This window comes from Aythya ferina (genome assembly GCF_964211825.1).
Source record: "Aythya ferina genome assembly, chromosome: 27".
NCBI lineage: Eukaryota > Metazoa > Chordata > Aves > Anseriformes > Anatidae > Aythya > Aythya ferina.
Window position 1 is genome coordinate 5,940,786 of NC_140310.1, and position 12,249 is coordinate 5,953,034.

The window sequence follows — 12,249 nt, forward strand, 5'->3', positions numbered from 1 at the left end:
CCGGAGCCGGAAGCAGCCGCGCCGGCAGCCTGGGCGCTGCGGCCCCGCCATGAGCCGGCCGCCGGCCCTGCAGGCGCAGACCTGCGGCCCCTGGGAGATGAAGGAGCGCCTGGGCACCGGCGGCTTCGGCAACGTCATTCGGTGGCACAACAAGGTAGGCGCCGGGCGGCCCCCCCCCCCCGCGGCCCGGCCCGGCCCGCGCTGAGCCGGGCCCGCGCTGTCCCCGCAGGAGAGCGGCGAGCAGCTGGCCATCAAGCAGTGCCGCCAGGAGCTGAGCCCGCGCAACCGTGAGCGCTGGGCGCTGGAGATCCAGATCATGAAGAGGTGAGGCGGTGGCGGCGGCGCGGGGGGCCCGGCTCGGCCCGGCGGGGCGCGGCCTGGCGCCGCCAGGCTGGGGCTGGGGCTGGGCGGGCGGGGCCGGCTCTCGAGTCCTGGCCCGGGGCCCGGGGGGGGGGCCGGCGGCCGGCGTTCCTCAGACTCGGGGGCTTCCTCCTGCGGCCGTCCCGCCGCCGTCTTCGGTGCTGGCGCTGCGCTGCCGCCGCTCCGCGGAGCAGAGCGCTCCTGCTCTGCCTCGGGGCTGGGCCGCTCGCGTGGGGCGGCACGGCTCCGGCTCGGGGCTCGTCCGGGCGATGGCAGCAGCCGGTGTCGGACGGCTCGGATCAGCAGGGTGTCGTCCTGTAGCTTCCAAGCAGATCTCCCGTGTGTTTCCGTTGAGAGAAAGCACTGCTTGCACGCAGGAAGCAATGAATTGGGATGAGTCTCCGGGTCCACGAAGGATGGATGAATTGTAGAACAATAAAATTCAGTATTTCAGCTTCTTTAGGGATTTGTATCCCTGTAGGACTTCACGTGGTGACTGTGAATATGTGAGACTGTGTAGCTCTTGCAGAAAGTGTTTGCACTGGTTCTGGTGATCACCCGTACTTGTCTCACTTCCATTCCTCAGGCTGAACCATCCCAACGTGGTGGCTGCCCGCGATGTTCCCGAGGGAATGCAGAAGCTTGCACCCAATGACCTGCCATTGCTGGCTATGGAGTACTGCCAAGGCGGAGACCTCCGCAAGGTGAGGTCACTGGCATGGTGATGGTGACAGTGGAAAAAGCGTGAATCAGCTTCTTGGCAGGATGGAGCCTAGGGGTTTCTCTTCAGAACCTACCCTGTAAAAATGTATTTTCACATCTTGAAGCTTCCTAATTGTTAATATGGCACCAGCAAGATCTGACAGATTGGTCCTTGATAAAGTTCTGCTTCTGAAAACTTCAGTGCTTTCTGAAACTTTCTGCGTTTCTTTGGCTGCAAAGGACAGTGCAAGGATTTTGCATGTAGAGGATGAGGGTACGCATGAGGGATGTGCTACAGGATGTGAGTATGGCCAGGACCATCAAAGGGCTGGGCCTTCCTGTGGGCAGTATCCTTCTTGACAGTGATAAACCCCTTTCTGTCATAGATGAAGAAAAAAAAAAAAAAAAAAGGAAAATAAGACCCACGTTTTAATTCTAATCTTACTGTTTTTCTAACCTTTGCTATAATGTGCCCATAGATGAAACCCAGAACTTATATCCGACTTCAGAGCTGATGTAGCCAGGCCCAGGGGAAATGGCTATGTAGGACACAGCAAGTAGAAGGAAGAGGGCAGCCATTATGCTGACTTCTTCCACCCGCTCTTTCTTATCTCACGGATATGCTAAGGCCTAAAGCTGTAATTATTGCTACCAGAGCTTCCAGTTTCACGAAGTTCTGTGCCCGTAGAAAATATCATTGCTGTTTCGGGAGCTTCTTGCGTTCTTGAGAGCTTGTGGGACTGAGATCCTTCCTCAGGATACAGGATGGAGAGACTATATTCTGTGTTGTTTTCTTTCAGTACCTGAATCAGCTGGAGAATTGCTGTGGCCTGCGGGAGGAAGCGATTCTCATCTTGTTATCTGATATTGGTAAGTGGTAGCTGTATTTTCAGTAGTCTGAACCCCGGAAGCCCCTTCAAGGGGGCACTTCAAAGGGGTCACTACTGCAGCAGTGACCTGTTGAACTCTTATCTTAGATAAGACCCCTTAAGCAGTATAGTTGTTTCCTGTTTTGCTTTGCCAATGCTCCTTTTAAGAGAGCCAGCCTTTCATTTTTGTTCTATCAGTCTCCACTCAGCTCAACAGCTGATGACCAGCACTTCAGAGTGTTTGTTATAAGTGGGTTTCCATTAGCATTTGGGCAAACACTATGTGGAATTTTAGACAAAAAAGAATAATAAAAAGATGACTGCAAAGGTTACTGAGAGAGCTGTCTAGAGATTTTTGGGATTGAGATTTTTGTTTAGACTACACCAAGATCTTATTGAGTCAAAGCTGAGGCAAAACTGGATAGATGATCGGGGTTTGTAGAGAAGTTATTGAAAATTGCTTTTGGGGAAGGTGCATGATTAGAAGGTGAGCTTGTGGCAAGAGAAGAAACATGCATTTGTCATTACTTCTACTGTGGATATGACTGTTAGGCAGAATCTCCCATCCTTTGTGTTCACAGAGCATTTGTACTCTGCTGTCTGATCATTTCACTTCTGAACAACCAGGAAATGATACAGAGGGCTGACTCGAGACAATGGTGGATCGTGTTTAGAGTGAAGCTTGTGTTCCTATGCTTGTTTGTGCTTAGGAAGAGGGACAGATCTAAATCTCCACTTGTACAACCTGAACTGTAGTTGATCAGAAATGTTTCCAACAGTCGATATAACTCGTTTTACAGATTCCTTACAGTGCAAGCATAGTTGCTCTTTCTAGGGTTACTTACCTTTAGAAGAAGATTATATTATTGATTACTCCTGAAAGTCTAGCTAGATCATTTCATGCTGAACAGGAGAGCTCAGTCTGGGAATGCAGTCAGAAGGGACACTAAGTCTTGGAGATCAAAAAGTGAGTCCCTTTGGCGCAAGTTTTAGTCACAGCTGAAAAGACCTCTGGAACTGGAAATATTACTAAGTTTTTGTTTTTTTCTAGCAACGTGCTTTTTTATTCTGAAAAAATGAAATATCTTAAAGTATTACTTTGAGCAAGTACAAAGAAATAGAGGGCATTTATTCTCGCTTTGTATTCTTAAGATGAGATTTTTTTTTTTTTGGTCTTCCTAGTATAGATGGAATTCGTCAACCTGCTAGTTGTGATGTCACATTGGTCCTGAGCAGAGAAGGTACTTTGCATAAATTTTTGAGGAGTTTTGAAGGTGAAGTGGGGAGAAGAATGCTTTGTGGACAGGATAGGACAGAAAGTGTTGGGCAGAGCACCTTTTGGATCCTAGGTTAAGACTGTTGAAGATACAGACACTCTTCTAGTGACTAGATATATTTTACTTCTGCACAGCTTTTATTACGTTTTTTAACCTTCAGTACATGGGGAGGGAGAGACTTGAAGAGAAGTGAATCTACTTTAACTTCAAAAATGTATCTGCCAAGAGAACAAATCTGTGTCCAGAAGAGTTTGATGTCAAGTTTTCCTCTTGAACATGGCATTTCATTGTTCAGTCAATGATCTTGTTGATTGTGCAAGATTTGACTCAAAAGCAATGCTTACACCACATAGAAATGAAAGTTTACTGAGCTCATGCTAGATAGTGTTAGTTGCATTCCTAAAAGTGGTTCTTTCTGTGTCTCAGCATCTGCTCTCAGGTACCTTCATGAGAACAGGATCATCCACAGAGACTTGAAACCAGAGAACATTGTGCTGCAGCAAGGAGAGCAAAGGGTAAGCAGGAACCTGGTGTCTCAGCCTGCACAGACAATGTAAAGTAAGAGGAAGATGTGGATGTGCTTGCTGCAGTTAAAGTGGTCACTCTGCAAGAGTGACATAGGGTAACAGCTGGCTCAGATCTGTGTGTCAGTTGAGCAGTATTTTGTGCGTGGCTGAGTTAGACTTCTCTTAACGCCTGGCAGTATGACATTCAGCTACTAAGGAAAGAACCTGACCGTAGCTATTGGGTAAAGATCTGAATTACAAGTAATGTTTCCAGCTATGTCCGTATAAAGCCAATGACAATTTTACCTACCTTTTGGTTTTAGGAATCTACAGGAGCTTCCCATTTTTACTTTCATTTTTTCACTGGCACCTTTCCTGCATACCTTTGAAGAGCTGAACCTTTTTTTCTTTCTCTGCTGTGTGGTGTACTTTAAAAACAAACAAACAAACAAAACCTTTGCTCTAGTGTCCTTATTCTCTGTTTTGTGTTTCAGTTAATACACAAAATCATTGACCTTGGTTATGCTAAGGAGTTGGATCAGGGCAGCCTATGCACATCCTTTGTTGGGACACTGCAGTACTTGGTAAGGAAGGAATTCAGCTAGAAGATCAGCTCCCACTTTGTTGTGGGACAGAGTTAACAGTGTAATCTGGCTTGGGGCTGGGATGAAGTAGTTGTCCTGGCATGGGGTGCATTTGGGGTGCAGAGCTTTCAGCACGGTCTTTAATGTAACAGAAGTGTTAATGAGCTCTTAAGGGGTGGGGAGAGCTAAGAGATGGGTGGCTTTGTCTTATACTTGTGTAAACTGCCTCAGGCTCCAGAACTGCTGGAACAGCAGAAGTATACGGTGACAGTGGATTACTGGAGCTTTGGCACACTGGCCTTTGAGTGCATCACAGGCTTCAGACCATTCCTGCCCAACTGGCAGCCAGTGCAATGGTGAGTGACCTGGGGCCAGGTGATAAGAAGAGTGCATGCAGTGCCACTGTCCTGTCTGTGGGAAGCAGAGGTGTGGTCCCTTGATTCTTAGGGTAGTATCCCCATGTTCCTTGCCCTTATGGAGAATGGCTCCCTTTACTGGAGTTTGAATAACTTGAGCAAGTTCAGCATTCCTTAAATTTCTCTCTGGGATCAGGACTGACTTCTGTGTGGGAGGTAGAAGAAACCAAAGCAGTATCTGTCAAGAGTAACTGTAAGAGAATATTAACATGTACGCTGGGAAAGGCAAGTGATGATTTCACCATTGTACTTGCTTGAATTCATTAGGCATACAAAAGTGCGACAGAAGAGTGAGCTGGATATTGTTGTTTCAGAAGACTTATCTGGAGAAGTCAGATTTTCTAGCAGTTTACCCTGCCCAAATAATCTTAACAGGTAAGGACTAGAAATCTGTTGTGCCATGCCAAGATGAGCTATTTATTCTGTGAATGGACCAGCTTTGTATTATATGCCTTATGTCAGCGAATAAGTTCGGTACATCACTCAGTGCTTGTGTCCATTGTCAGACTGACATTGTGTAGTAGATGAGTCTCTGTTTCTGCCTTCTAAATAGCATGTTTGTTATCAAAAACAAACAAACAAACAATTTCAGTCCTTCTGCAGAGACCAGTCAATATGGTGACTGCAAATGTACTTCGTCTCCTCCGATCCCATTCATGTTTCTGTCCTTCAGTGTTTTGGCTGCGAGACTGGAGAAATGGCTGCAACTCATGTTAATGTGGCACCCGCGGCAGAGAGGTACAGATCCTGTGTATGGACCCAATGGGTGTTTCAAAGCTCTGGATGACATCTTGAATTTGAAGGTGAGCAATGGACCTGGCTTACCTTGAAAAGTTTTCCAGAGATCAGTTGCTGCTAGCCCATGAGAGAAGAGGGCTAAGTCATAGGGGGAGGAGCAACACAGAATCTTATTTAGCTGTCTCCTGACAGCTAATGGCACGTGCTTTCCTCTTGCTTATTGGAGGATGAATGCTCCTTGAGCTTGTTGGGAGTAGAAAATAGCTTCTGTTATGTGCTTGGTTCCATATTCTGGTGCTGTAGCTGCATAATTACCATGTGACCTCTCTTCCAGCTGATGAGTGACTTCTTGAGCTGTGCATGTGCTTTGAAACAGTTTATCAGGATTTGGTGTCTTGGTCCTGGGATCTCTGCTCAAACATGACCTATGTATCTTCAGCCCTTCTCATGTCACATTATTCCTCTTGTAGTTGCTGCATGTTTTGAACATGGTTACGGGAACTGTCCACACCTACCCTGTGACGGAGGAGGACACTCTGCAGACCGTGAAAGCCAGGATTGAGTCAGATACTGGAATCCCGGAACAGGACCAGGAGCTCCTGCAGGAGGCTGGACTTGCATTGTTTTCTCAGAAGCTGGCCACTAAGCATATAGCTGATAGCAAGGTGAGCATGAATGTTCCCCTTCCTTGCTTTTCACTGACTCAGCAAGCACTGATGTTGCTTTGGGGGTGCAGCACTCCCTGCTGTTTTAGCAGGCTTTTGTCACAGCAACCACTTGACAGCACCCTTTTTCCTTTGGGTCTTCTGTTTTCTGCAGGTGAATGATGCTGCAGATGCAGATCTCCTCTTCCTCTTCGATAACCAGAAAGTTACCTATGAAGCTCAGGTTGCCTTGCGACCACATCCAGAAAGTGTTGACTGCATCCGTAAGGACTTTCTTTAGTATGAATGTGAGAGGTTGTCCACACTGAGATGGCTACCTTTGTTCTGTGGTCTGTGTCGTGTGCGAAGAGTAGAGAGAGCTTTTGTATCTTGGGACTGGAGAAACACTGAAACAGACTGTCCTAGCATCAGTTCAGTTCCTCAGAATAACTGAGGAAAGGAAGGATTTGAGATACTGGGGAAGCTGCATATGGGATAGCCAGCTGTAGACTTTGCAAGGGGTAGGGTCTGGGCTACATATTGTTCAAAGAAGTAATGTTTGAGTATGTTTTATGTGATAGCACTGCTTTTAAGCTTCATGCTAATACATACATTTCCCTTTTCTGCCCCCTCTCCCCTCTGTTTCCAGTTCAGGATCCAAAGAAGATACTGCACTTTTTCCAGTTGCGGAAAGTGTGGGGTCAGATCTGGCATACAATCCGGATGCTGAAAGAGGATTGCAACCGTCTGCAGCAGGGGCAGCGAGCAGCCATGTATGGTGGTAGTCTCTCTAGAATACTTACCTATGTTTTTGCTCCCTGGTAAAAGGGAACGGAATGGGACAGCGATACACTAGAGAAGCCCAAGAGCAGACCTGTTAACAGTTAGTGAAAAGCTGAGAGTTGCATCCGTTGACACACATACTTCTGTGCCTGGTGCTACACTCTGCAGTATCTGCTTTTGATATAAGTGTAGGCCTGTGTTTACAGTTCAGGAGGATGATAGGACCTTTTCTTGTCCACACAGGATGAATCTGTTGCGGTATAATAGTACTCTTTCGAAGATGAAGAATTCTATGGCCTCCCTTTCCCAGCAGCTGAAAGCAAAACTGGACTTCTTTAAAACAAGCATCCAGATTGATCTGGAGAAGTATAAAGAGCAGATTGAATTTGGAATCAGTGAGTATAGCATCTGGCAAAGAGAGGTCTCTTCCACCTTTCACCATATCTTAACTTTCCCTGTATGAATCTGAGAAAAGCAATTGCTCTTTTTTTCCTTTAGCTTCTGAGAAGCTGCTGTTTGCCTGGAAAGAGATGGAGCAAGCTGTGGAACTTTGTGGACGAGTACGTATCTGAACCTTAATTATTTATCCTGAGGAAAAAATAAGCATTCTTTTCCTTCCTTTGTCTTCCCTTAGAGACTTACTGTGTCTGAGATGATTCCATACATCACAGTGCTTTGGTTTGGGTTACATCATTTCTTTCCCTTACCAGTGTTTGTAAGACTCTTGGGGAGTGTGAGAGGAGATCTTGGTTGTGCTCACATGTCTGGCTAATGAATCCTGTAGGCAGGAGAGTTGCAGCAGGATAGCTGAAAAGAGGAGATCTGGAGTAGTAGGTTAAACTGATTGGGAAAGCAAATGATTAGATGGATGAACACAAGACTTTTAAAAGCAAGCATCAGTCTTTTTGAAAAGGCAGCAATTTCCCATTATCAGTGCACACTGTGCACCTGCTTACAATAACATTAAAGCTTTTGACACGAGAGTGTAACCCTGTAAGTATGGCCAAGGATCATCTGTCCCAGATGAGGAGTGAAAGGTGACTAGTCAGCATCTTACTCTGTGCCAACACTTGGTCCTCTTCTAGATGGTGGATTCAGAGTGACAGAAGTCTGACAAGTGGCAGCTTCTGCCTCTGCATGTGAAAAAGTTTAGGTGGAAAGCACAACTTGGGATACCAAGTACTGGATGTGGCTGTGCACTGTGGGAGGAGGGGAAACACTATGATGGGTAGGATGAGATAGATCTGGAGCAGCAAAGCAGCAGGAAGCATGACAGCCTGTGAACCAGCAGCACATTTGTTATGAAGTCTGACCTTTCAATGGTTCTTCATCACAGATCAAATTTTTCATCAAAAAAATCTTGGAAAGTGCTTTATACCAGAGCACAGAGCTAATTTATTTCCTTGATGTAAAGTCCCTCATGTTCTCATTTGTCTTTGTGGTGGTTGTTAGCATCTTGCTGGCATGTTCAGAAATGTGAATGAAAGGAATAGTCAGTGAGTGGTAGCCATCTCTTAGTATAAGTCTGCCCCTCTGCTTGTGTTCTGCCCTGCTTTCAGGAGGATGATGTGGATCAGCTAGTGAAGAAAATGATGGCTCTGCAGACAGACATTGTGGACCTTCAGAGAAGCCCACTAGGTCGTAAACAAGGAGGAATACTGGAGGATTTGTGAGTTGAACTATCTTGAATTTCAGATTTAAGAGTGTTGCTAGCTAAATTTAGCTCCTATTTCACTGGAGGACAACAAAACTCTTATCTCCTCAGCCCAAATTATGGGGGACTTGCAGGACTTTGACACTAGAAAAAAAAAAAATTGACTCCTTCCCTGTTGATCTAAAATAATGTATAAAAGATTTGAGTTCTTGAGTTACTTGTTCATAATTTAGGTTCTAGAGAAATTCTTTGTGTTCTGTGTCTTTTTCTTCTAGAGAAGAACAAGCCAGAGAGCTGTACCGGAGACTGAGAGAAAAGCCAAGAGGTAAATGACACTTTAGGTCAAGGTCAGCTTGCTTTGTGTGGGTAGTTACTTTGGAGGTGCTGTAATCTGCATTGAGAAAACTTTCTCTACATTCTAGGCCTGCCTTTATGCTAGCTGTATGTGCACTCTTCTGGACTTGGCTTTTTTGGAAAGGAGAGTTAGGGAATCAATTTTAGACCAGGCCGGCCTTGCTTTCTTGATGCCTTCTGAATGCCTTTTCTTGAAAGTCTTCTGAACTCTTCTCAGAGCAAGCTGTTACTGCAAGTGTATGCTGGTGCTTCTATTTCTCTGTGGGAGAACAACTGTTCCTTTGAGCAGTTACGCAGTCCCAAGGCAGTAAACCCACTCTCTCAACTCTGCTTTCCAATTCTCATCTATTTGAAGAAGGTGGCTAAAACACAGTGCGTTTCATTCCTCTCAAACATGCATGCCCTGAACTTCTGGGATGTTTCAGGATGGAAGAAGTGGTGGAAACAAACCATTAAAAAGCTTCTTGCTCTGTCTTAAAAGCTTACTTTTCTGTGTAATACTCTGACTATTCCAGATCAGAGGACAAGTGGTGACAGCCAAGAAATAGTACGACTGCTTCTACAGGCAATCCAGACCTTTGAAAAAAAAGTCCGTGTCATTTATGCTCAACTCAGGTGAGCTTTGTAGACTAAGCTTTTATTGGCAGTTGAGAGACAGCATTTTCAGCAAGAGGTTCTGTTCTAGAGGTTTAAAAAACAAAGTGTTACAGGGGATAAGAAACTTCAGAAAAGTTTCCCTACCGCAGTTGCCAATATGTGATCTTTTTTTTTTTTTTTTTTTTAAAAGTAAAACTGTAGTTTGCAAGCAGAAGGCACTGGAATTGTTCCCCAGAGTGGAGAAAGTGATGAATCTGATGAATGAAGATGAGGAAACAGTTGTTAGGCTTCAGGAGAAACGACAGAAAGAACTGTGGAACTTACTGAAAATTGCTTGTGTAAGTAAAACTAAAACTCCAGTTCAACTGTACCCAGATAACTGAAATAATTAATAGTAAGCTTAGTATGTCCTGTAGTAATTTTTTTCTACTGATTTGAATTAGGATTGAGGCCAATTTTCTTGCATTCCTGGTTGGTGGAAATGATCGCAGTCTGAATCTGCTGTTTTCTTTCAGAGTAAAGTACGTGGTCCAGTTACGGGCAGTCCAGAGAGCATAAACACATCGCGTTTTAGTAGCCCTGGCCAGCTGCTGCTGCAGGTCCCTTCTGGAACCTACAATTTATCAGAATCTGTCAGGAAAAGGTGAGGGGATGGCTGGAGTTCTGTTGATGCTAATGCCAGCACTGTGAAGCCAGGTGTCCTGCTTTGTGAAATGATACAGAAAGCTTTCTTACATTCTATACTTTGCATTCAACTTCTGGTGTCAAGAGTCCTATCTATAGTAGCTGGATAATCTAGGTCTTGTCAATATTCTTGATGAATAACTGGAAATAATGTGTTGCTATACACACCACATATGTGCCTCAATAATACGGGGTTTGTTTTGTCTGGAGGGGTTGTGCTTATTTGAAGTGCATCGGCTGCAGGAACTTTTGGTGCATTATCATGGAACGAATGGTAGCTGGTCTATGTCATCGAGGAGAGACTGTTACACTAACCACTTGTAGTTCTGGCTTGCTGAAAGGAACTGGATCACCATTTCGAATGAGACCTTGGCTAGTTTACTTGTATGTTGCTTCATGCTTTAGTTTATAGATGTTCTGCAGCTTTTTCTCCGGTGACAGTGACTTCACATAAGAACCTAATTCCAACTTGAACATGCTTCCTTCTCCCTCATCCCAGTAAATCTGAGGATGCTACTGACTTTCCCTGTTGCACTATGAGCTTATAAACTGTTAACGCTCCTCTGTGCTGTGCAGCATACCTGCCAACCATAGTTGCTCAAGAGGTGCTGCCCCTACCTTTAAACAAGACTTCTGTAGAAAATAATAGTCTAACAATCCTCTCTTTCAGTGAGGAGCTACTGCTGGAATCACAAAAACTCTCTAGCCAACTAGAAAATGTGATGCATGACACAATGAAGGATCAGGAGCAGAGCTTTATGGTAACATACTTAATATTCTTTTACAAGTGGATTGGGGATGCTTATTACTTCAAACTTCTGCTTGTGTACCTTTGCCTACAAATAAGTAATAGGGTTAGTGGAAATATATTTTTTTCTTGTGAACAAGAAAAGAGTATGAGTTGTGTGAGATGAAACCACCCGCTCTCCTACTTGAACTGCTGCCGCATTCCCTGCTTCTTGAAAGTGGGAGCCATGTCTTTGGGACTGACTTTGGCGCTTTACAGTTTGGCACAGAGCTATTGACACTTCCCTTCCTTTGAAGGGCAGATGGGGAGGGGAGAGAGCTTGGCTGTTTTACAGAAGTACTATAAAACTGCACTTTTGCAGTTGGGATGGGCCTGTGGTGGCAATATATTGGTGTGCAGGGATGCTTGTTTACTGAAGTAGAATACTGACAAGCAAGTAAAATATTGAAGAAAATAGATCGTGTGTAGTGTTTTCTAAGAAATCACATGGTTCATCATGAAACTATATTGACTAACTTGTTTACAGTGAAATTTTTAAATCTTTGCAATCTCAGGTGCAAGCTAGTGTTGAACTCTGCATTTCTAACTGTTTATACTTTAGGCTCTAGATTGGAGCTGGCTGCAGCTTCAGGTAGAAGAAAGAAACAGTCCAGAACAAACCCAGATGTAAAATAACTTCAACTGCGTCTGAAGCCATGCTGCTTGAGGAAGCCAACTGTAATAAGCTGCTGCCTCTGAAAAGGGAAGTTAAAATGCCTCCTTCTACTTCTGAGAGACACATGGCATAGCTTATAGTATCCACATCTCAGATGCTTTTTTTTCCATGAAGATAGAGTAGGAAACGTGTTCTAACTGCTTGGAAAGAGTTCTTAATCATGCCTTAAAGACAGTAGCTATTTTTACTCTCTGCCTTAAGCACCACATGTGGTGGTTTTGCTAGCTTTCAGGCTTTCTGATGAACACTGGACAACACCTGCAGTCAGTTTGCACCATCAATGGTAGATGTCACTTTCCTAATATACCTGAACTGTGAACTAATTTTCTTAACTTTGCTGATTTGCACTTTTTTGTAGTGTAATGGTTATCTGATACATGTTTCCTCTATGGGAACAAAATTATCTAAAACTGTGAACTTTTGGTTTGTTCTTTTTGATACCCTCAATGAAAAAGCTGCTTTCTAAGGTGTGAGAGGTAAGGACGTTATCCTAGAGAGCACAGAGAAGCAAAGTGTTAGTGTATATGTTGTTGGGAAAAATACTTTTCCATGTCTAAGGGATAGGAGCACCTCTTCTAGGAGTAAAGGATGAGAGGGCTGGCACTTTTTAGCACAGAA

General features: G+C 44.6%; 1 protein-coding gene across 2 annotated transcripts; it reads left to right on the forward strand.

The window, feature by feature from the left end:
- On the forward strand, nucleotides 1-12,048 carry IKBKB (inhibitor of nuclear factor kappa B kinase subunit beta). Of its 2 annotated transcripts, XM_084499600.1 has the most exons (22): nucleotides 1-154; nucleotides 230-324; nucleotides 947-1,064; nucleotides 1,863-1,932; nucleotides 3,119-3,172; nucleotides 3,635-3,723; nucleotides 4,209-4,298; nucleotides 4,530-4,654; nucleotides 4,982-5,089; nucleotides 5,388-5,517; nucleotides 5,923-6,117; nucleotides 6,272-6,380; nucleotides 6,746-6,869; nucleotides 7,123-7,274; nucleotides 7,378-7,439; nucleotides 8,439-8,548; nucleotides 8,809-8,858; nucleotides 9,403-9,502; nucleotides 9,675-9,822; nucleotides 10,000-10,127; nucleotides 10,839-10,929; nucleotides 11,518-12,048. In XM_084499600.1, the coding sequence occupies exons 1-22, from the start codon at nucleotides 50-52 to the stop codon at nucleotides 11,584-11,586; spliced, it is 2,322 nt and encodes a 773-aa protein (XP_084355726.1). In that variant the 5' UTR covers nucleotides 1-49; the 3' UTR covers nucleotides 11,587-12,048. The 2 variants fall into 2 exon arrangements, with proteins under 2 accessions (XP_084355726.1, XP_084355727.1); XM_084499601.1 differs by lacking the exon at nucleotides 3,119-3,172.
- The last annotated feature ends 201 nt before the right edge of the window (nucleotides 12,049-12,249 follow it).